Source organism: Crocodylus porosus, unplaced genomic scaffold (genome assembly GCF_001723895.1).
Source record: "Crocodylus porosus isolate Cpor-Errol unplaced genomic scaffold, CroPor_comp1, whole genome shotgun sequence".
In the NCBI taxonomy this organism is placed as follows: Eukaryota; Metazoa; Chordata; order Crocodylia; family Crocodylidae; genus Crocodylus; species Crocodylus porosus.
In genome coordinates, this window is record NW_017728943.1 from 80734090 (window position 1) to 80757579 (window position 23490).

General features: G+C 48.0%; 1 protein-coding gene across 1 annotated transcript in view; it reads left to right on the plus strand.

Moving 5' to 3' along the window:
* Nucleotides 1-23490, plus strand: part of MDGA1 (MAM domain containing glycosylphosphatidylinositol anchor 1) — a 131790-nt gene that overhangs the window by 79198 nt on the left and 29102 nt on the right. The window contains exons 11-14 of the mRNA XM_019548593.1: nt 6520-6573; nt 12358-12535; nt 13650-13673; nt 22318-22530. Coding sequence (XP_019404138.1) covers nt 6520-6573; nt 12358-12535; nt 13650-13673; nt 22318-22530 — 469 coding nt within the window. The remainder of the gene's footprint in view (nt 1-6519; nt 6574-12357; nt 12536-13649; nt 13674-22317; nt 22531-23490) is intronic.

Sequence of the window (23490 nt, forward strand, 5' to 3'; positions counted from 1 at the left end):
TGCTTTTGGTGAGCCATGGAGGCTTGTGTGCTCTCCTGCTCCCTTTGATCCTCGTTGGGATTACCTTCCTTTTGGCTTGGAGGATAGTCTCCTTAAGGAGCGACCACTCTCCTTGGACACCTGGCTCTGCCCCCTCCGGGACCTCAGTGCTTCTCCAGCTATCCTCCTTAGCTCGCTGAAGTTTGCCCTCCTAAAATCTAGGGCCGCTGCTTTACTGCATGCCTTTGTCACCTTGCGCTGGATGGTGAATTCCAGCAAGCGATGATCGGTTTAAGTCATCAGCAACTGGTTTAAACCTGTAACAAAACAGAAGTTCAGTGCACATAAACCAGTTTCAAAATGGCTGAAACTGGTTTAAGAGAAACCTGGTTGAATGTAATGTCAAACTTAACTGATTTGGGTCAAACCAGTTTATGCAGACCCCTTCCTGATTTAAATTAAACCAGAGTCCCCCAGCACCCCAGATGCTTTGAGGTCCTGGGCTGGGCTGTCTGCTTCAGAAAGCAGGGCTGGCCTTGTACCTCTGCTCCCTATCCAGAGCTCCAGCAGTTGACTGCAGGCACAGCAGGGACTGCCTGCCCCCGGCCATTCACTGCTTAAGCAGGGATCACCCCCCTCCCATCTCCCGCAGCACGGACCCCAGTCCCATGGACCCTAGGCATGTGATATGCTAGCTAAGGCAGAGAGATGCCTATGTGTATGTCTCCAATTTCATTGGGACAAGACACAGGCAAATAGGAGGGTCCCTTCTAACCCTAAACTTCTGTGGATCTGTGAAAGACAGACGGGACAGTGTCCACTTAGAGCTTTTTGGAGCTAATCAACAGGTCAGCTGGTAATGTCCCTCTGTTCCTTCTTTGGAAAAAGCTGTTTAAGAAGAGCTTGAACTAATGAGAGAGGCTTTTGTTTCCTTGATGGGCTGCTAAATGCTGTGTTATCAGCTCCCTGCTGGCTCCCTCACTTGTCAAGTTTGCAGACAGTATGAAGAAGCAGGGAGAGGGCAACTGAAAAGTTCAGTGTCATCAACAGATGCATGCATTGCATACAAATAGTCCTCCCTCCCTCTCCTCGCTTTGCCTTAGAGTGCTAGGCGGGGGCTGGGGGCTGGCAACACTTCTATCCCTTGAGCAGCAAGCAGGGAAAAGCCTGGGATGGTGCAGGGCAGGGTGGGGTTTTAAACTCCTCACTAACCAGAGCGTTCTGCCCAGGCCTGGCCATGCCCCCCTCAGCTCAGTACTCTGGAAGGGAAGGGAGGGCTGCTCTAGCACCTCCCACCTTCTAGCCTGAGCCACTGATGGCATGTGTCTGCATTTCTTCAGTCCAGAGGGAATGTCTGTGTACTTGCAAATCAGATTCATAGATTCATAAATACTTGGGTCTGAAGGGACCTTAGCAGATCATTGAGTCCAACCCCCTGTCCTGGACAGGAAAGAACACTGGGGTCAGACGACCCCAGCCAGGTGCATGTCCAGCCTCCTCTTAAAGACCCCCAAGGTAGAGGAGAGCACCACCTCCCTTGGAAGCCAGTTCCAGACTCTGGCAACCCTTATTGTAAAGAAGTTCTTCCTGATGCCCAACCTAAATCTGCTCTCCATCAGTGTGTGGCCATTGTTCCTTGTTATTCCAAAGGGCACCCTGGTAAACAGAGCATCTCCTATTTCTTGCTGCCACCCCCAGCCCTCCGGATGAATTTGTATGTGGCCACAAGATCACTTCTCAACCTTCTCTTGCAGAGGGTGAAGAGACCCAGGTCCCTCAATCCCTTCTCGTAGAGCTTTGCCTGCAGGCCCCCAACCATAAGTGTGATTCTCCTCTGAACCCTCTTGAGGTTGTGCACATCCCTCTTGAAGTGTGGCGCCCAAAACTGGATGCAGTACTCCAATTGGCCAAGGCCGAATAAAGGGGAAGTATCACGTCCCTGGACCTGTTTGTCATGCACCTGCTAGTGCATGATAAAGTGTGGTTACCTTTACTGATCGCTTCGTCATATTGACGATTCATGTTCATCTTGGTGTCAACAGTGACTCTGAGATCCCTTTCTGCTGCTGTGCTGCTGAGAAGGCCCTCCCCCAGCCTGTAAGCATGCTGGTGATTCCTTCTCACTAAGTGCAGGACCTTGCACTTGTCCTTGTTGAATTGCATCCTATTCTATTCCACCCACTTTTCCAATCTATCCAGATCTGCCCGGATTCATTCCCTACCCTCTAATGTGTTAACTTTACCCCATAATTTAGTATCATCTGCGAATTTGGACAGAGTGCTTTCCACACCCTCATCTAAGTCACTGATTAAAACATTGAACAGCACGGGTCCAAGGACCAAGCCTTGTGGGACTCCACTGCCCACATCTTTCCAAGTCAATACCGACCCATCCACCGCCACCCTCTGGGTGTGACCCCTAAGTCAATTTGCCACCCACCAGACCTGCAAAGATTAAATCAATTCAGACTCAAGCTTTTTGAATGTCTGCCCCTAGCCAAGGTGCCTCAACATGGGGATAGCTGGCAGGCAGCCCCCATACTGAGGCATACTGCACCCCAGCCAGCTGCGAAGCAGCATGTGAAGACAGGAAAGCAGCCAAGTCAGGGATGACTGCTCCCCCATCTCTACATGCTGGGGAACATGGAGATAGGAAGCAGCCAGCTGCAGAGAGGCTGTCTGGGGCACAGGTTGCCTCAGCATGGGGGACTGTCTGCTGGCTAGCCCTGCGCAGAGGCCTTCTGTTCCCCATCCAGCCAGGGCAGCATTTACATGTGTGCTGCTGTGCATGAAAAAACTCCATAGTGGGGTAGTACATGTATTTTACAAAAATACCCTGCTGCCATGTTTATTAATTTCATTTGCCTTAGTAGGAGTACATGTGTAGATGCTGGGACGTACTGTGCAGTAAATTGGTCAACTGCACAGTAAAAGTCTCGTATGGATGCACGCACTGTTAACATTAAGTGCCAGTAAGTGCATACCCAAAGTAAATGCAGAGCCTTTTTCTAGTCCTAAGGCTATGCACTTATATGGAGTGCCCTGTAAGTAGGCCTTCAGTCCCTGAATTACTCTGCAGCACAAGCCCTTCAGGGTCAGTAATGAAATGGGTTTGGGGGAGGGAGGTTTTATCCAGGGTTTTAGTCTGTCCCCATCATTTGTTGAACCCTTCCAGTGAAAGCTGGCTCACTCTTGGATAAAACTGGGCAAATCCCAGCTTTGGTATTGTTTCACTGTGGAACATCTGACTATAAGTGACTTTTTGAACCAGTCAGTAAATTCAGAATACACCTGCTAAAGCGTTTGCCTTTGCCCACTGGTCTGATTCTGTACCTTGTCCCTTTGAATTTCTTCACTGGCTGCCCAGCCACTGTTCCATGAGATTGAAGCTGGTGGTTGCCACTGTCTGTGTAACTCTGCCTTGCATAATTATCGTCTCTTATTTAGCTTCACATCTTTTTGCTTCACTACTGTCCCCACTTTTGTCAACCTGTTGGCCTAATCCTTACATAATAATCTCCATGCCTTTTCCTGCATGGTCCCTTGTATGTGATATAATCTCTCTGAGCATCTCAGTGAAGGCCCTACCTGTTCATGCTCAAACCCCTCTAACAATCCCACCGTTGTCATGGTACCTATAGTGGATCCTATTGATTTGTGTAGGTACATCTCTGTCTGTTTTTTTTCCCTAGTATCTTAATCACTAGTCTGTCTGGGCTACAAGCTCCTGTGCTCAGGGACCATTTCTTCTTGAACATCCAGAGAGTGGCCTGCACATCATGAACATTGCCTTTAATGTATAATAATGCCCACTTAAATGGTCAGGGTGATTGTGAGCAGGTCTCTTCAGTTCCCCTGTCTCAGTTTTCCCATCTCTTAAAAGTGGAGGCTTACCTTTGTCGTTGCAAGCTTAGTTGCATGTTTGGTTTGAGGAAGGAAAGCTCTATGCAGCTTCCTTCTGTATTATTTTAACAAGGTCACAAGTGCTAGGGAGCCACACAGTGGCTTCTTTGCAGGTTTGCTAATAGCTTCACGGCAGCAATTGGAACCACACAGCAGGGCCGTCATACTATAATGTCTGCCCTCAGCCCCAATTCAGTCTCAGCTGCACCGTTGTATACAGTTCTGGGCCCTGCATGTTAGGAAGAAGGTGGGAAAACTGGAGAGGATCCAGAGGCAAGTGACAAAGATGACAAAGGAGTGGGAGAGTGAGCCGTCTGAGGAAATGGTGGAAGAGCCAGGTGTGTTTGGTCTGGAGGGGAAGAGAGAAAGGAGTCACATGTTAGCAGTTCTCAGATGCTTGAGGAGCTGCCATAAGAAAGAGGAAGAATAACTGATCTCTCTTGGCACAGAGGACAGGGCATGAAATGATTAGTTTAAACCTCAAGAAAGCAGATTTAAATCAAATCTCAAGACAATGGAGCAAGCTGCCCAGGGAAGTTGTGGGATCTCCTTTGCTGGAGGAGTTCAAGAAGAGACAGGATATGGTGCTCGTCTGGGATAATTTAGGAACAGCAAACCCTACATCCATGCAGGGGGTTGGACTAGTTGACTCTGGACTCTGATTTGAGGACGGGGACTGTCTACTCTGTTTGCATAGCTGCTGCTTGGAGGAGCTCTGTTTTTGGTTGCTCCCTACACACAACCATAATAATCATGATGGACGGTAACAGAATTCAGATCTTGCAGCTCCCAAATATGAGGCTCAATCACAAGCCAAAGACAAATCTCTTTACACCAGTGGCTGGCAACCTTTACAAGCTGGGGGCCAGAACAACCCAGCTCTGGTCCTGGGCTGGGCGGCTTCTTCGACACATCAGTTGTTGGAGGGTTTTCCCACTGGGGCCAGGCCACTGCAAGCTGCACCCCTGCTGCTTCTGCTTTTCCCAGCCCCCTGCCCCCTGGCTGTAGCATGAGTGCAGCTTCCAGCCAGTGGGGTACTGCATCAGGGCCAAGTAGCTGGAAGCTGCATCTGCACTGCTGAGGCTTCTCCCCACTGCTCTCTGCCTTCCCCCAGCCCCAGCATAGCTCCTCACTACTCAAGCCCAGTGAGGGTGTGGGTACAGGACCAGGCAAAACCCTCCCGCCACATCCAGAACCTATGGCTCCATAAACTGAATGCTAACGACCCTGCCTTCACCATCAGCAACCCAAGATCTGTAACATGCAGTTGGGTGGTTTCCATTCTAACTGGTAGAGGGCAGTGATGCTTTCATTACAACAGGGTTGTTTTTGCTAGCAAACCCGTGGCTCACAGTCTCCCTGTATGGGAAACCCTTTGGAACTCAATGGATTTTCTCTGTGTTGGAGTTTGTTCAGGTAACCCTCTGACAGTCACAGCCAGAGAAAAGGTTTTCCAGTGTACCTGTGAGGTGACACCCCAGATTGGTGTGGGCCAGAGCTCTGTCTGTGCCTTATAGTCCTACTTGCTCAGGAGGCACTTTGGTAGCTTCGTTTGTGTTGCCATTGAGAGGTAAAGCCCCTCCCTGCTTCGCTCACCCTCTTCCCAGTGCGCAGCATGCATAGCTCAAGCCAGAGCCTGGTGATGCCTATCCATAAAGGAGTGTGATGCTGAGATTGCGCCCAGCCTTGCCAGAGCTGTTGCATTTGAAGTGCTCCTGAATTGGCTGTTTCATTTAAACAACCCATTGTACAGGCAACACAGGCTGTTGAATGTTATGGCCTCAATATGGTTGTCAAGGCCTTCTTAGGTCCCATTAGGAAGCCTGGGCTTCAGCCAGCTGTTGGAGTGCTAGATCCCACAGTCTCTGAGCCCCAGGTCTATTACTGCACTTGGAAGAAATTGGAAGATGAGACCAGCTCCCTACTGCTAAGTTCTCTGGGGGTTCAGGGCAGGCACAAAGGCAGTTTGATTCTGACAATTCAGCCAGCACTGGTGGGGGCAGGTCAGCATGTCACGGATAACTGTGTGCATGCGGAAAAGACTACAGAGGCAGAGCTCTAGGTCTACATGTGTGAGGGGCACTGTGCAGGGGACGGGGAGATAGCAACATGTCTGTGGGAGCACTCTGTCATGCCAGCCTGTGGGAATGTACCTAGCCTTTCCCTTTCTATTCACTTTGCAGAGGCTGCTGTGACCAGAGATGAAAGCTGGGAATTCTTTTCCCCGTGCCCCACGTGTGTGTTTAGCTGATGAGCATGGAGTGAGTTTGCACTCTGCCACCCCACCTTCACTGATGCTACAGGAAGGGTGGCTGGGGGAATAAGAGTGATGCCTTAAAAAGGCAAATGGAGAATGGATGAAGTGTTCTGAGAGAAGACAGAGAAGAGCAGGGTTAGTGCTCATGCCCCCCTGCTAAGACATCCTGGGAGCAAGGATAAACAAGGACAGAGAGCGAATAACGACTCTGGCAAGGCAGATGCTCATGACTGTTTCCCTTTGCTGTAACCTACTTGTCAGGCTCTCTGCAAAATTTTAATATACAGTTTTCTCACTGTATTTTTTTAAAAACAATAATCCCTCTGAGGCTTGGGAGTGAAACCAGCTTCCTTACTGATTTCTTTTTCTCCATCATACAGGTGTACCAGTTTGCCAATGGGAAACTGCATCTTTACTCACAAGCTCCAGGACAGGTGTGTGACTGTAGCATTGCTTGACTGTCTCTTGTGGCTTATGGTACTGTTGCCCACATTGGTTTGTTAGCAGAGGATTATGCCTGAATCCAGGTGCACACAAACATGTGTCTCATATGGAAGGTTTGCCAGAGCATATGAGTGTACTTTTATGCCAGGGCTACACAGGAGCTTTGGGCTGCATGCACTGATTTGTTTTTCAGCCTTGCTCATGAATGCAAAGCTGAATGCACTCTTGTGTGTGGTGGAAAGGTGTGTGTTGTTGGGCTTCTGGTGTTGCCCAGGCGTGATGAGTTGTTGTAGGATCATGCGTAGGATTTAGCTATCGTAGTACATGTCATTGCAAATGTTTGTGGTTAAAATGGCATTTGCTTTGGAAAGATCTTCCACTCCCCTTTCTTCCTCCTAAGAAATTCCCTGGGCTTTGGAGCCAAAAGGAACCAGAAAAGCAGAACCATGTTTTGGGACTTCCAAGTTTGACCATGTCACAGCTTGGTGGGGAGGAGACAGCAGTCCCACCCTAACTCTGTGACTCCCGCTTTGAGGCCCTTAGATATGTGCTGTTCCAAACTACCTGCCATCTCCAATCAACTCATCCAGCTGGAAGCCACATGGGAAGAAGCCCCTTTTAAATGACAAAAAACTAGGTCAAAATGCAAGACCAGTTCTGATAAAGAGGATCTGCTGGCAGTGTGTGTTGGCAGAGGCTTAGAATTAGGAACCATAGTACACATGCAAGCCCCAAATGCCTATGTGAAGGCAAGTGTGTGGTGGTGATCCTAGGCTTGTGTCCTTCACTGTGTGAATGCAGGTGTGTATATATATGTGTGCATGTGTCCAAGTATGCACACACTTTGGGGTGATCCCCCATTCTGGGCTTCTCTGACACACGGCTCTGCAAGCACCCTGATTGCCCAGTGTAATAGCTGCAGCAGGCAATGGGAGGCTGAGAGGAATGTATTTTTTCTTTCCTCTCATTATTTTAAATGGAAGGAGCTGAAGGCAGAGATGAGCCTGTGCATTGCGCTCTGTTCCTGCATCAGCCCCACTGGCAGTTTCCTGCGCCTGGTGATGAATGAGCTCATTGCTGGGTCCTGCGTGAGCGTCTCCACTGAGGCTTTGGAATCTCTAATAAGGTAGCCAGCCTTGATGGCGCTGTATGTGTTTCATTAACTCTGCCAGAGCAATATTAAGCCACAGCACTGAGCCAGCATGATCAGGAGGAGAAAGGGGGCTAGAAGAAAGAAAAGGTGCCAGAGCAGCATAGGGAGGAGCACTGATATTGGGGGACAGTGAAGATGGCAGTGTGATGTCCCTATGGAAAAATAAAAAGCTCCCCCCAGATTGATGTGTACAGCTGCAGTGTGCTCTGCTCAGAGCTGCAGCCATCAGTCACTGGGGGCAGGGAAGTGGGGAAGGACATCTGGGGGTTGTAGCCAGACCTGGGCCCTTTATATTGTTGCCTTGTGGGCCTGTAGTGGTCCTTGCTAGCAAACACTTGCTCCAGATATTTAAAGCAACTGGCTGTCTGGAACCACTCACTTGTTCTTGCTCATACTTTGTGATCTCCCTGAAGCACCTCAGAGACCTTCTCACTGACAGTGACTCACTTCAGAGGATGTTTGGGCCTATGCTAGTGTGTAGGTGTCAGTACTTCCAGAAAATATCATGGGCTGCTTCTGCAAAGATGCCAGCACCATAAGGACAAGGCAGTGGGATGTTCCAGGGGCCATGAGCAGAAGAAGGTAGAAAGGGCTCATCTACAGCAGTGAAGCCTACTGGTTCTGGACTGGGGAGAGGCCTGATGGAAGCTGGAAGAAGAGCTGCTGTGTAATTCTCTGCTGAAGGGGAGAGATTCAGTGAGCTTTTATGTATGCCATCTCTCCCAGGATTTTGAGAGAAGACATCATCTTTCCAAGACGGGTATTTCAAAAATAAGGATTATTGACAGGTGGTATGAAGTATTTAATGGGTTGATGAGTTCCCGTGAAGTTGAACACAGATGAAGTGAAGAGGACTTTATGACACTGGCCTGCATAACAGGGTAGAGAAAATTCCCTGTTCCATACCTCTTTTGGTCTAGGTATCTCTAGCAGGAATGGGACTTTCTGTTAAAAGTCTACATGTATCAGGGTTTTTTAAGCCTTCTTCAGTGGCGTTGGATGTTGGCTGCATCCAACACTAGGGATTTTGACTGGGGTTTGCCAGTGTTCCTGCTAGGACTTAAAGCTGGAGGGTGATGACTAGAGGGTCTTGCCCCTCTGCCCAGGGTCAGACTGATCAACATATTCTGGGTCACGAAGGAATTTTACCCCATGGTCAGATTGATATGTATTGTGGGGGGTTTTGCCGACCTCTGTAGTAGAGGCATGGCCCTCTTCCTTGAATCCTTTGGGCATATATTAACAACCTTTATAGCAGCAGGATGGTGGCCACCATCAACTACCGTCCCTCTGCTTATGGTAGGTTAAGGTGCTATATTTTGTATTGTATCAGAGTTTACTGTGTTGTTTTGCTGAGAGGTTAGACAATAGGTTTGCATAGGGTGGTTTGGATAGGGGTGATCCTGCCTCAGGCTCAGGGGCTGGACTAGATGACCTATGGAGATCCTTTCCAGCCCTACTTTATGATTCTGTGATCTTTCTGTAACTTTCCTGGGGAACAGATACCCACCACATAAGAACTGCCACTACATTTTGGAGCTAATTGGTCCTTTATGGACAATCTCAGCGGAGACGTCAAAGTCGGAAAGGGCCATGCAGAATGAAAGGGAGTGCCTACTGGAAGCCCCTCCATGGCATGGCAGTGGTGGAGAAGAGAATATCTTGAAGTGAGTTTCAGATACCTGAGAAAGTATAAGAAGTCCTAGCTGCCCTGTTGTCCTCTGCAGCCTCTTTGTGTGTGGGAAAACTGAGGTCTCCAAACACCACTTTGTCACTAGCAGAGGTATGCTGAGCTTTGATCTTACCAGACCTAACCAGCAGGGCCAGGCCTGCTCCACACTTTGAGGAAAACCTGGTGCCACAGAAAGCAGTGCTAGTGATTTACTGGGCCAGGAGTGTGTAAGTTCCAGCCGTGGTACAGAGCCATGAAATGCAGAGCAGGAACTAATGGTTCTTATTGCTGATGGTTTTGGCTGTTGGCTTCTCTCTAGCTCTCCACTTCAGTTTCCCATCCAAAGGTAATGGCTAAAACAGGGAATTGTTTCCTTACCTTCTCCTCCATGCCGGCTGTATCTCCCCAGTGCCCAGGGACTGAGGTGGCCTTAAGGGAGAATGGGTCTGCAGGTTGTGGATCAGGCATTCCTTATCAAATCCCACCCCACTCGGGACTATAGTTCACCCTCCATTTTGGCATCGTGCATCCTTCTTGTCCTGGCTGGCAACCAGATTACTGCTCATATGGTATGAATCCGTGCGCCTGAGGTCACTGCTGTCAGGAACTGGATCCACTCTTGTTTAGCAGAGCATATGTGAGATATACCGGCAGACAGGAGGGTTGAGCTGCAGGGATTCCAGTGGGATCAGCACCCAGCGAACCTGTGTGCAAATGGGACAATGCTGATGCAAATGGGTCCTGACAGCATCCCACACCCAAGGTGACACTCTGTTCCCACAAGGGCTGCGCCAGTCCTGCCCCTCAGGCATAGGAGAAGCCATGCTCAGAGTCTGCTGGGAACTGAGGTAGAGTGAGGCAGGAGGAGTGCCTGGTTCTGCCATCTCCTTCTGCTGGTGGAGATGAAAGGTGCACAGAGCTGTTACACAAGCAGCTTGTAATCCAGCCTGTTTGAGGTGAAGCAAAGGTCTCCTTCCCTGTCAGGGTTCAGGATTCAGCTAGGCTCCCACAGGCTTGGGTCTGCTCCATTTCTAGCTGCTTGGCAGGGCTCCACTGTGACCTGCCTTTAAAATGTCCATGGGGGAGCTGTGGTCAGCGTGTGGCCATATTAACTGCTGGTGGGGGATTTGGATCTTGGCTGCCTTAGCAAAGCACAGGGCTCTGGTATAAGGCAACCCCCGTGGCAGCCAGAGGTTTTAATTTTGTTCGTGAACTCCAGTGTCAAGTAGGTGAAGGGTTAGAACCAAGGAGAAAATGGATCTGTGTTTGTTCTCTCTCCCAGCGGCTTTGCTAATGTCTCACCCCTGCCCTGTAGCTCCCTGCTATCCCAGTGCTGGGCTCCCCATACACAGCTCAGCTAGTTCTCTTCACTGCTGACCCTTTGTTGGCCACTTGACAGGATTCTGTCATGCTAATTCTGGTCTCCGCACAGAGCTTTGCCAGTGCTCTTTGATTCCCACTTGCCACACTGGGACCCCCCCATTGTTGTTCCAGGCCAGTAAATCCTACATTAAAGCCAACCATGTAGAGCCTTACAGTGAAATCTGTCAGGCTGGGTAGTTCTTCAGAGGAAATGAGGGAAGGCCCAGTATTTTGGACACATGACATTGGACTGGGTGAGATATAGTTGAAGGTCCCATAAGCAGGTCCCAACATTATCTCTGCACATTCTCCATGGCAACATTAATGAATTGCATTTCTATGAAACACTCTCCATTGGGATCATGCCCATATATACATGCAATTGACCCATGGCTGAAAAGCCCATATACATCAGGATCACTTCAGTAATGGCTGTTTTTGACAATGCTGTTTTTTCACTGTTTCTTCCAAAAACTCCAGCTCTGTGGGTCTCAGCAGTTGAGATATTGTCTAAGCTGCCTGATTTCATCTGTCCACCCCATGTGTCTCCGAAAAGGGGGAAGCGTCTGTTCATCAAATCCCATGCATCATCTTCTCAGCTCTCTGGATCTTGGGCTGCTGCTCTGTGCCATAGGCATTGCAGTTTGCTGGCTACATTCCCAACTCCTCCTAACCTGTGGATATCTATTAGATTTCAGCTGTGATCCTTGCCTGGTTCTGTGCAACAGTGAAGGGCACCTGTACTATAATCCAGTTAATCCTTCCCTGGTGAAGAAAGGGGCAGCACAAGGGGCAGCTACAGGCAGGTCCCAGCAGGTCAGGGAAACAGGAAGTGAAATGCTCCAAACCTAGCTGCAGCCAAAGCACAAATCCTTTAGGCAAAAGCTGTATCTTGGAAAAGCATCATCTGCTATGTGTAAGATGTCATGGGGCCCTGTCTGAGATGAATGAGGCAGTTGTCTGCAGGCTTGTCTGCTCTGTGCAGACTCAGATATAAATTGGTTGATGCTTGATTCATCCTTATGAGGTTATCTTCTCATCCGGAAGGGTTTTTTTCTAAATCAGGGCTGTCCAACTTCCCTGCAGCTTGTGGCACTGGTGTGTGTGCCCCCAAACTTCATTCCACATGAGCCATACACTATGGATTGGGCCCCCAGGCCGCCTTCTCCTACAGTGTTCACAGCACCAGCAGCACTTGGCCCTTGCTCCCTTGTTGAATGGGCTGTGTGCTACCTATGCAGTCTGTGTGTCAGGGAGGTGGGGGGCCATGCACTGCCCATGTAGTCCCCATGAGCAGCAGTGATAGTACACATTCCCCCCCCCACCTTCCAGGCCCTTCCCTGCTGTGCTGTGATGGGAGATATGCCTGTAGGGGCCTACAAGCCACTGGTTGGACAGCCCTGTCCTAAATGAAAGATAAGATTTTGGAGCACACTTAAATGGCAAGGAGGGAATGTTGCAGACATTTCTGAAATAGGCCCTGACCATCTTGTCCACTTACAAGGGAATAGAGCTTGGTCCATAGAGTCTTGGGGCTCTTCCCTTCAGAGTGCTGTTAACACTGGGATCTGCTGTCTTTCTTTGCAGCTAAGTCAAAGGAACACCATCCAGACATTCATTCCTGTGCAGAAGATGGAAAAGGGCCTCTTGTTGGAGCATGTCTTGCCCAATCTGAAGGTGCCTCAGAGCTATGAGGTCCGCCTGACTCCTATAACTAGCTTTGGGGCTGGAGATATGGCTTCCCGCATCATCCAATACTTGGAACGTAGGTATCTCCCCTCAGCCCTGCCAAGTCTGGGCTTTTTAGTGGCTCAGGCCAAAGGAGGAGAGTTTGATTGTTGGTTTGTTTCTAGCATTGTGGTCCCAGGAGGGTCCTTGGATGTTATCTAGCACTATGGTATTGCAATGCCATCTCTGCACTTTGGCTCAGGACTGCATGCATGGGCTACAGGAGACTAATCCTCAACTCATTCCACCCCCCCGACATGTGCTTTTCACTCTCCAGCTGCTCGGAGCCCAGTATTTCCAATCAAGCCATATGGAACCTTTGGCTGCTATAAGGAAGCTGTGTTCATATCCGGGCCATGGGTAGTGTGTTCTAGCCAGACTGACCACAAAGGAAAGAGAACTGCAGTGACCTTTAAATAAATTAATACCACTGCTCTTCTGACAGCAAGCAGACACTGTAACTGTAGGCAGGTTTCCATCCCCTTGGGATGCTGACTCCAGCCTCTGAACCCGTAGATCACTAGACCCCATGAGCAGAAGGCTCCTCCACTCCCCTGTTCCTGCAGGATATCAGATAGTAGGAGACTTCGAGGAGTACAAACCCACTCAGTCACATCCTGAAATTGAGTTCTCTCCCTTCAGCAGAGAATGTGTGACCCATCGAGTCACATGGGATACCCCTGTGACTCATTTTTGCTCGGGATACCCATTCCCTACAGAGAGGTCTGGGACCCACTTGTTCCCTCCAGGTTGGCAGATCCTCCTACTAAGGGCTAGTCAGTTTCCCCCCAGGATATCAAATTGTCTTGGTATCCACATCGGATACTCATCCCCATTCGATTCCACAAAACAGTGAGCTTGGGGCACCAGAATGCCCTCCCTGCATAGACACAAGACCCAGGGGCTTGCTCAGAGCCAAAGGTTTGCTTCTGGGGTTCTGTTATCACTGGGAAAAGAAGACTGCCCACACCTTGTTGTGTCCCAAATGTGAGAAGTTTCCCTTCTTCAGCTCAGGACCCATGGGCTGGGCAATGTAGGCATGAGTCACATTACTTAATCTTTTTTTTTAAAAAAAAAATCCAGATTCTTAGTTTATCTTGTGGGGAAAAAATGTTATTCTAACCCTTCCTGTTTTCTGTTTCCTTCCCCAGCAATCAACTCTCCCAGCCCAGCAGGTAGGCAGCAAAACCACTGATTTTTTTTTTCAACTGTACAGAAGGATTGTAGCTTATGGCTGCCCCAGCAGATACCAGATTTGTGAGGCAGAATCCTGCCAGGAACATCAAGTGGCAGAAATAGCTTTGCCAGATCCTTTCTCTGACAGAGCGTTAAAAAATCTTCCAATGGGAAGTGCAACTTTTTGGGTGCCCAAAAAAGGAGAAAGGCACCCAAAAACCCCACTCCCTTACACCTGGGGCCAGATCCTATTCCACCTATAGGTGTCTAAGAAGACTACTATTCCACCTTACTCAGTCCCTGAAAAACAGGTAATACAAAAGGTGGGTGGGCAGTCCTCTTGCATGCTACCTGTTGTGATTTAGTCTTACGGCTAAGATGATAGTGCATCACAAAAACAGGCATGTTAACATTTCTCAGGGACTTGAGCAGGGTAAAATAGGATCAGAGTGCAGTGGGATCTTGCCCCTGATGTCCACATGACTAGGAAAGATGTGACTGCCAACAGCACTCTCTTAATGTTAGCAACATGCCCCAAGAAGAATGGTGAAATTAGTAACTCAGCATAGACATGCATATGTGTTTGTGTGGGGGTTTGTTTGTGTGTGTGTGTGTGTGTCTTTTTAATAACCCCCATTCTGTTCTAACTGGGAAAAAATCTTCCTAAAACCTCTGTAGGATGTTGCATGTTGGCGAATATTCTCCACTGTGGATCTGGTTCCCCTACAAACATCTGTATTCCCAGTTCTTTATTGCACAGCATTGTTCTTTTCTTCAGTAATGTCTTATCCCTTTGGGATATGGTGAGATCCCAGATCTTAGGGAACTGGATGTTGGCCTGATTTATCTGAGTATTGAGAAACCAGAGCCCCTACCAATTCTGTTGAGAGTACTCAGCATCTTTAAAAAATCAGGCCACAGGATGGTGCTCAGATGTCATGAGAGAAGATTGCTTAGGGAGAGCCCAGGGGGTTATAAGAAGTTGTGGAATCATCTCTTTCAGGTTGGATAGAGGCCCCATTGCTTGAATCACAGGGTAATTACCAATGTGAGGTAGAGGCTGGCAGAGCTAATGGGTCACAGGGAGCAGGCTAGTTCCATGGTGCTGGCTCTTCCTCTTTATTTCCAGCTGCCACATGGAAGTAAGAGAAGCTGAACATATATTCAAGAGTGTCCAAATGTTACTTTTTCACATAAGCAAGTACTGTGACTGCTACAAATAACGGGGTGATGGCTGGAAAGGGATACTGGCTCTGGATAATGGCGGCTAGGAGCGGGGTTAGGTTTTCCAGCTAAGAGGGGAGAGAACCATGAGACATTTCTGCAAACAAAATGTAATTCCCCTTATGTACTGGTCTTTGACCCCCTGCCTTAGGGAGCCTTAAGGCTCATGTCCTACCTGAGGGCATTCAACATTGTTGCAAGGCTTCTCTGGTGCTATTTTCTCTCATTTTCCACTTCCCTAAAGGGAAGGCTGCCACTGTCCCCTTATTCTCCACAACGTGGCTCCTAGACATCCTCTGGGAAAGAATCATTGGGAAACAATGAACAGGGTTTTGCAGTCTGTGCTTCCAGAGTACCTATACTTCAGCAGCTAGCCTGGGTAGAGCATCCTACCTCAGTAAATGAAATGTCTTTCCTTTCAGCACCCCTAGAAATGCCATTGTGGTCTTCATCTTGAGTATGGCAGTCTTCTTCAACACATTATATATGGCACTGCCAAGTTCTGCTCAGGCAGGGACAGCTTTGGCTGCTTGATAAGGGCCAGGACACTTCACCCGATGTGTCTTAATATTGGTGAGAGAGCAGCCAGACTCATGTTTCCATACAGAGGAGCAGCCACAGAGCCAGCATGTAGTGTTCTACTTTGGGAAAAGCCAGAAGGTCTACACTGAGTGCAGGGACATATATGTGAGGACATGGTTGCTATAGCTCCCCTTGCTTTCCAGAGATGCCCCTTTCCCTTCAGACCTTCTGACCAGTGCAGTCACACAGGCATTTAGCTTTGCATCCATGCTGCAAAGAGAATAACCCAGAATATCACCCAGCTCGTAGATCAGCAGAAGCCCTTAACTCTTCTCCTGCTTTGAATTCTGGCATTCCCCTACATGGTGAAAGGGCAGTGAAGAGAGCCACAGGGCTATCATGCTTGGCTGCCCAGCTAAACACTGGGAATGGATACCCCATGCTCTGGAGTGAAAGGCAAAGATTAGATGATTAATGCCCCTGGCAGCCTGATCCAAGGACACACACAATAGTGATTAATTTATAGACTCAGAATGTTGCTTGATATAATTATTTCTTCATGCATTTTCTCTCCTCGCCTAATAAGATGTTAATGACATCAGGGCACGCTTGCATGTGGCCTGGTTACTGAGGCAGGTGCCAGGATTATACAGAAACAGCAATTTCAAATGAAGGTATATGGAGGGGGTGCTGAAGCCTCATGCACTTGGAGGTTGGGGATGGGACTGACCTTAACCAGTAAAAATCAATCTGAGGCTAGTATTATTTCACCTGATTCCTTTGTTATTTCATTTGAACCTGACCTCTTGTGGTCATGAAAGATCTCTTTTAGTTCTTACTGCAAGAGCAAGGAAGTTAATCAGGGTCTCCATGCCAAATATCCACTCTGAGTTCCAGTCTGCTTGCTTACATTCTGTCTGCCACGGCAGTCAAATACAGTCTTCACTTCTTCACCTGAAATCTTGCACTGTGTTCCTGTGTGCTGTTAAACAGCTGTTCTCTTCCACCCCAGAAGTGGCATGTGGAATGATTCTTTAGATGTACATTCTAGCAACCTTGAAGATAGAGACAGAAATACGAGACATTTTCATTATATTTTCTGCCAGCCTGGCATTCCCATCCTGAGTAAGAACAGCACTCTTTCTCTGGCTTCAGTAACTGAACATAGTGCTAAAGAGATCTGACAGGGAATGATCAATGCATGGGACTTGTCATACCAGAATAGCCCTATGAATTCATCTGCTCCTTTGCTAGACATCCAGTGCTTCCAATTCTGCCAGTCCCAGATGATCCAGAGAAAGCTGAATTTCTTTGCCTAAGGTCAGTGCATGGGAATGAGAAATGACTTAATGGAAGAGTGGAAGACTGAGGGAATAAATAGACATCACCTTTGTGCTGGCATAACGGTTTTTATGGTGGCACAAAGGGAAAGCAAGAGACCTTTATACCATTTTTTGTTCCTCAATTATGTGGGTGCAACAAAGGTGGTAGTAGTTTCCACCGCTTTATTGTGGCAGATGTCTGTTAGGTTTATGGTGTGAGAGTACAGATGGCCTGCACCCTCCAGTTGCCCCAGGCAGGTACCCCCATGGCTTGAGGGGCCCAAACCTGTGCACCCCAGATGGTCCCATGCAGGAAAGGGTCTCTCAAGCCCTGGAAGCTCCTGTCCAGGTTTTGTCTTTTATAGATGCACCAGAGGGAATCTCCAGGAAGTCTTTGTAAGCAGGGAACTTGTTTTCCCTGTTTACAGAGATGCACCCTGGAGATTCCCCGGAGCATATCTGTGCAAGCAGGGAACACATTGCCCATTGTCCCACAGGATCAACAGGTGTCACAGTGGATGACGTGTTTTGCCCAATGAAACGGATCAGCTGTTCCAGGACACAGCTGATCCTCTTCATTTGGTGACATCTGTTTACACCTAGAAACTCAGGATTTCTAAGTCCTATGCTCAGCCATGGAAAAGGAGTATTTTTGGTCTAGAGCAATGGTTTTCAGCCTTTTCAGACTCAAGGCACTGCTGGTAGCTTCTAGTTTTTACTTGATTTTTGACTGCAGAAAAATACTAGAGTAATTCTCCTGTTACAAAGAACTCAGAAAGACCACAGCAGGTCAGAATGGTTTTAACACCATGGCTTCCTGTTTGGAATCTCTGGGGTTATCTTATGAATCATGCTTGCACACCCAACAGTGCTTGCACATCCGACAGCTACAGCACCATTGAAAGGATCCCAAGGCATCCCAGGGTATCACAACACCCTGGTTGAGAATCACTGCTCTAGATGGATATAATGGCTGGAGGAGCTGAGTAAATATTTTGAACCTTTGTTTCTGCTTCCGGCTCTGCCAGTGGCTTATTGTGTAATGAGGGCAAATCAGGCTGTATAACACTGTCTGCTTTCATTTCCCCATCTGTAATACAGGGATAATAATTACTTATCTCACAGGGGTGTTATGAAGTTCAGTTAATTAATGTTGATAAAGTATGTTGAGATCCTAGGTGGAAGGCACTCATAGAAATAATATTTAATGCTCTTGAAGAGCACTCTTTATGCAATGATTCCAAAACACTTTGCAAGCGTGATTAAGGAACACTAGCCTCATTTTGGAGATGGGAAAATGGCTTGTCATGCACCTAGTCAGTCACGTACTCACCTGGGGCTGGAATCATAGTGTCCTGTGCCCTAATCTTCTACTGCAGCATTGCGCTACAGTGACAGTGAACACAATTCAGGTACACTTAGGTATGTAACATCCCCAGCATCAGTACTTGGCTGCTTCTTCATTTGTGCTCCTACAGCCTGAATATCAAAGCTTGGGATGGCTTCCCCGGGGCTGAAATGAAAACCTCTCTTCCATTCACCTAGGAGAGGAAAACTCCAAAAAATGCTAATAGCCATGGCAGAAGATCTTTTCCATGTGAGCAGAGGAACAAATACTTCGACACCTTTAGCTTCAGCCACTGCAGATAGCACGTAGAGGAAATCAGTTGGGTGAAGGAGGAACCGGCTCCCCCTCCAGCCCAACCTCATTTCTAACAATTCAGTGAACAATTTACATGTTCAGTATTTAAACCAAAGGTTTTATTTTTAAATAGGAGAGTTTTCTTGCTTCTCAAGGGCTGTACCAGAATCCTAGCCAGACAGACCAACTCTGAGACCAGGCATACGTCACACTGTTGGGGGCAGCAGTTAGATCACTGCTGCAGCCCCAGGGATGCAGTCACTGAGAAGGTTTATTTCCAGGTGGATCTGCCAGGTTTCTTACAGTGAGATGTGCTCATAACCTTTTGACCTTACTAAGGGATAGAGTTCTGTTTGCATCCTAAGCCAAACAGAACATGTCCCAGATACAGCCCTGTCTACAGGTGTCTATCAAAAACACAGAGGAGATGTATTCACCTCTGCAAATCTGGGTTGGTCTTGCAGCTTGGCTCAGGAGGAGTGAAAGTATGGTCTGCCATTCTAAAGGAGGGGACTGGGAGTTAGGGCATAGGGGTTCTGTTTCTAGCTGTGTCCCTGGCTGGCTGTGACCTTGTATGAGTCCCTTGCTGCTTCTGCATCTTGACATTGCCATCTGTAAAATGGGAGAGATGATTTTGTGCATCCCAGAGGAACTGAGAATGTGTTGTTAAAAATTAGAGGGTGCTTTGGGCTCCTCAGATAGGAATAGCTAGAGCTTGTCAAGAGTTCAGATCCCCACACAAGATGCTCAGCAGAACACCCATACACATTCCTATAGGGATTATCAGGTTTAGCCTTTATTGGTTCTGGGATTTTTCTTCACCTCCTGGCTAAGATGTTCTTAGGGGAGCTACACTGCACCCTAGAAATGGCTTCATTTCAGCAAGAGAAGCAGTTTCAGTCCAGGGATGTGTGTGTTAAAGCAATTATAGGATAGTAGTTCTGTTTCATGACAGTGATCCATGTCTTGTGATAGATCAGATTCCTCCCAGTATAGTAGTAAGGGGTCTCTGCCTCCTGCCTGCTCAGGTTTTCTGTTCCTTTCTCTGAGGGGTTTCATCTCACAACCCCATGCCAAAGAAAAGACTTTCTTCATGACAATCCCCTACCACCTTTCATGGTCACTCAGGCAGCTGTATCCTCCATGTTCTGGATAGATAGAAGCGCAGCCAAAAGGCCCCCCTGCAGTCTGACCACCTACAGAGGTACAGGTTACTCTCTTCTTAAACCAGCCCAAATAGATGCCACACAACCTCTTCATGAGGCTGCTTTTTTCTATCTTGAGTTCTCTTTTTCTTTCCCATGTGTCAGTTATGTAGATTTTTGTGCTATTGAAAGGGGTAGCCTGTTTCCCTGGAGACTGAAGTGCCATGCCCATTCAAGGAACGGCACCCAGGGCACCAGCTACGCAATTTCCTCCATATCCTGATGCGTGCCAGCATCCCCATCCTCAGTGATGTGTCTTGGTATGGCTATTGACAAAGGTTCAGTTACAGTGCATGCCACCAGGAAGTGTGGGAACTCTTTGCCCAGACAGCTTCAAGGCATAGGTAGATATCCCCAAACATTTCAGTACATCCCCAGAGCTCATACACTGTTCATTTCCCTCCTTTCCAAAGTACCAGGCCCCCCATCTCTGTGCAGTCATTCTGAGCTGGAATTGCATTTGGGATAAAGACATGTGATGAGCACACCTGGCATTCAGCTAGCCATATCCCACCTCCTGTGAGCTACAGCTAAGGTACCTTGGGGTTGGCTTCACTCTGGCAAGGTTCATTGCACTGGTACAGGAGCTGAGCCTAGTGAAGGAAAAGCTGGGGTGTGCTGAATCAAACTCACCACATTGGAGAGCTGGTAGGGACCAGCCTTCCCTGTGTGATCTGAAGGTCTCAGCCCATCAAGTGGCATTGGTAGGCCTGGAGCTCAGCCACCTCATTCACCTAAGCCCCTGGAAAGGACATGGAGTAGTTGCTGTCTCCCTGCTCTTTCTGCCTCTGAGGCAGACACAATACTAATTGTAGAGACTATGTGATCCTCATGCTGAAGATCACCCAGGCACCTGCATGTCCAGTCCCCCCACTTCTCTCTTCTCTTCCACCAGCTTCAGATGCTGAGCAGCCCCTTGTGCTCGGCACTACAAGGCAGTGAGTAATTTGGATTAGGATGCTAATTAAAAATGAATGGACTGAACGGAAAGCACTTAGCCAGGGTTAATCAGCAGTTAAGTGGCCAGCACAGCCCCGTATGGCTGCATTCAGTTCACAGGAGTTGTTGCTTCCTGCTGAGCTACACGGCCCTGCAGAGCTTTCTCGGCAAGGCCAGCTGCCTTGGTCAGTGTGAATGGACCCTTCAGGCAGCTCATACATAATGAGCAGCATTGAGGACCTTTTCTAGGTATCGGTGGGTCTCAAAATGGGTCAAGTTCTCTGTTCTCACTTGCACAATGAGCCATCAAGGACAGACCAGAGTAGACAGAGGAAGAGGGAAGCCACCTAGAGCCTCCAAATGCCCTACTCCAGAAAAGTCTCTACATGTGCTGACTGAGCCACTAGAACCCGGATGGCCCTTGCCCTCTGTCAGCTAGCAAACTGCATTGGGAATCTCACTTGTTGAAGCTGTAAGATTTTGAGAAGACGGGAGCTGATGCAGCATGTCAGAACCCTCTCCAGGTGTGCCCAGGGCCAGGTGCTATTTGTGGGTGCGAGCCTTCATACAATTGAACTGAGCGCTAAGCTGCCTGTGGTGAAAGGTATTTCTTCCTAACACCAGGTAACTTAACACTCAGCTGAGGTTCCAGAGCAGGAGGGTCACTATCTCCCCACAACCTGTTTCATCTTTATGGTTTTTAAACCAGTTACCTTCCAATTTCATTGTGTGCATTATTTTCACATGGCAGAGGGCTAGGAGAAGATCCTTCTTTGCACCTTTCACTACTTTCTGTACCTCACTCATGTCCCCTCCTATTTGCTTCCTCTAAATTGAGATGTTCCAATCTCTTCTGGTTTCACCCCTGATTTCACCTCTCTCTTCAGACCTCTAAGCATTTTTCATGGCCACCCCCTGGAATCTTTCCTGTTTCTGCTCTTTTTTCTCTCCTATGTGTCCAGTTTCCATTGACTTAACAGAACCCCTGTATGGGCATCTAGGGGTGGGCCACAATCTTATTACTCTGGGACTGGTACTTTATGATAGAAGTTAGAAATGGAGAAGCTTTGTCATGTTGCATCCAGTCTGGGAATCAGTGTCATGCCAGGTCTGCCCTAGAGTCTTCTGCTGCCCATTGACCCTGGCACAACATTCCTATAGCAGTGGAAGCCCTAGTATAGATAGTTCTACCTGCATAAAAGTTATTTTGCTAGTAGCAGCAGTGCAACTGAGAGGGGGTGACCAGGCAGGGCAACAGATTCAGATGCTGCCTTTGTGGGGTCTGTAGTGGTGGCTGTCAGTGCTACTATAATCAGTGCAGGAGGAGGTGGCATTGCACCCATATATTGGTGGCTGGCCCAGGCATAGACCTGCTCTGCTATACCTTGGCTAGCATAATGTATTTTGCTTGAGGAACTAGTTTCTACTAACAGCGTTAATTAACGTATACCAAAGTTAATATGGCAACAGACGTCTTTTTTGCTAGTATAAACTGGATCTACACAAGTTGGGCTTTCTACTATAGCTATCCTAGCAGATGTTTTCTACATCTAGCCTCAAGTTCTTCTCTGCGGAGTACTTTCACATGCTTGGTCCACCCTAGTTGAAAATATCCTATGTGACGGGTCATTCGATCTTTTCTCTGAGGAGATGATTCCACAGTCAGGTAGCTCTTGCTGTTGGGAATCCTTTCTGGTCTGGTTAACATAAATGCTTCTTTTGTTAATTTTACGCTTCTATAGTCCTGCTTCCTCAGAACAGCCTGCAGGATCTTCATTTCCCCTTGTAGGCAATCACTCTCTCCAGGCAGGTTTGGCTGATCAAAATCAGCTACTGTTCCCACCCACAGATAACACCTGCCACTTTGAGGATGAAAAAATCTGTGGCTTCATGCAAGACAGGATGGACAACTTTGATTGGACTCGTCAGAATGCCCAGACGCAGAACCCGAAGCGCACCGTCAACACTGGCCCACCCACAGACATCAGTGGCACCAAAGAGGGTACGTAGACTGCTCTTGTTCCTGTTGCCCATCTGCCCTCCAAGTGCACAGTAGAGGCAGAGAACAGTTGCACTCTATTGTGCCAGGCCCTCTTTAGGTTCTCTGTAGCCCCTCAGCACCACATGACCCTGAAGACTGAATGTCGTTCTGTTTTCCAGGCACATGCTTCTGCTCTATATGGGGTGCAGGGAGCATGCAGTTAATTTGCATGTTACTGATTGGCATTAAATACACAATTAGAACGCCCACGACTTTGTTTAAAGGAATAGTCAGAGCATTAGTCCTCGTTACCAGCTAATTGCCTGCTGCCAAATGTCCTTGTCCCATTTGATGCTTGTTTTGAAGTCACAAAAGGAGAGGCAAGTAGGAAAACTTCTCTAGTGCTTAGAAGAGCCCAACTTGGTTTCAGCCAGATATTTTCCTGAGAAAGAACCTGGTAAGGGCACCACATCTCTCCTGGGTTAAGAGTCACTTGGAAGGAGTTTATGTGAGACCTTGAGGGCTGAGGTTTATAAGATGAATGCTGAAGGGAAGCATGTATCTGCCCACTTTGGAACGGCCCTTGCCCAAAGGTTCCCTCTCTTTGCCAGCTCTCTGGGGTGGCATAGGGATACAGAATGAGTCGTCAAGCTGAGCAAGGTATGTATTCTGCAGTGTTGGTATAGCATGACCACAGTTTCTCCCTCCCTCTGTGAAGGAGAATAAATTCTTATCTGAGAACAGATATGTGAATCAAGAACAAATGAGGAAACCCCCATTAACCAGCCAAGTAAATTGCTTTTCCTGCAAGTGTTTCTCATAGCAATTGCTCCATCAGTAAAAGGACGGTAGCAAAATAAACAGCTGTGTTGTAAAGCTGTTCTTGATCCTGTTGCTACGAACCTCCTCAGCATTGTTATTTAAAGATCTCACAGATTATTAAAGTTTCTCTCTCTCTGCTTGGGACACTGAAATTAAATG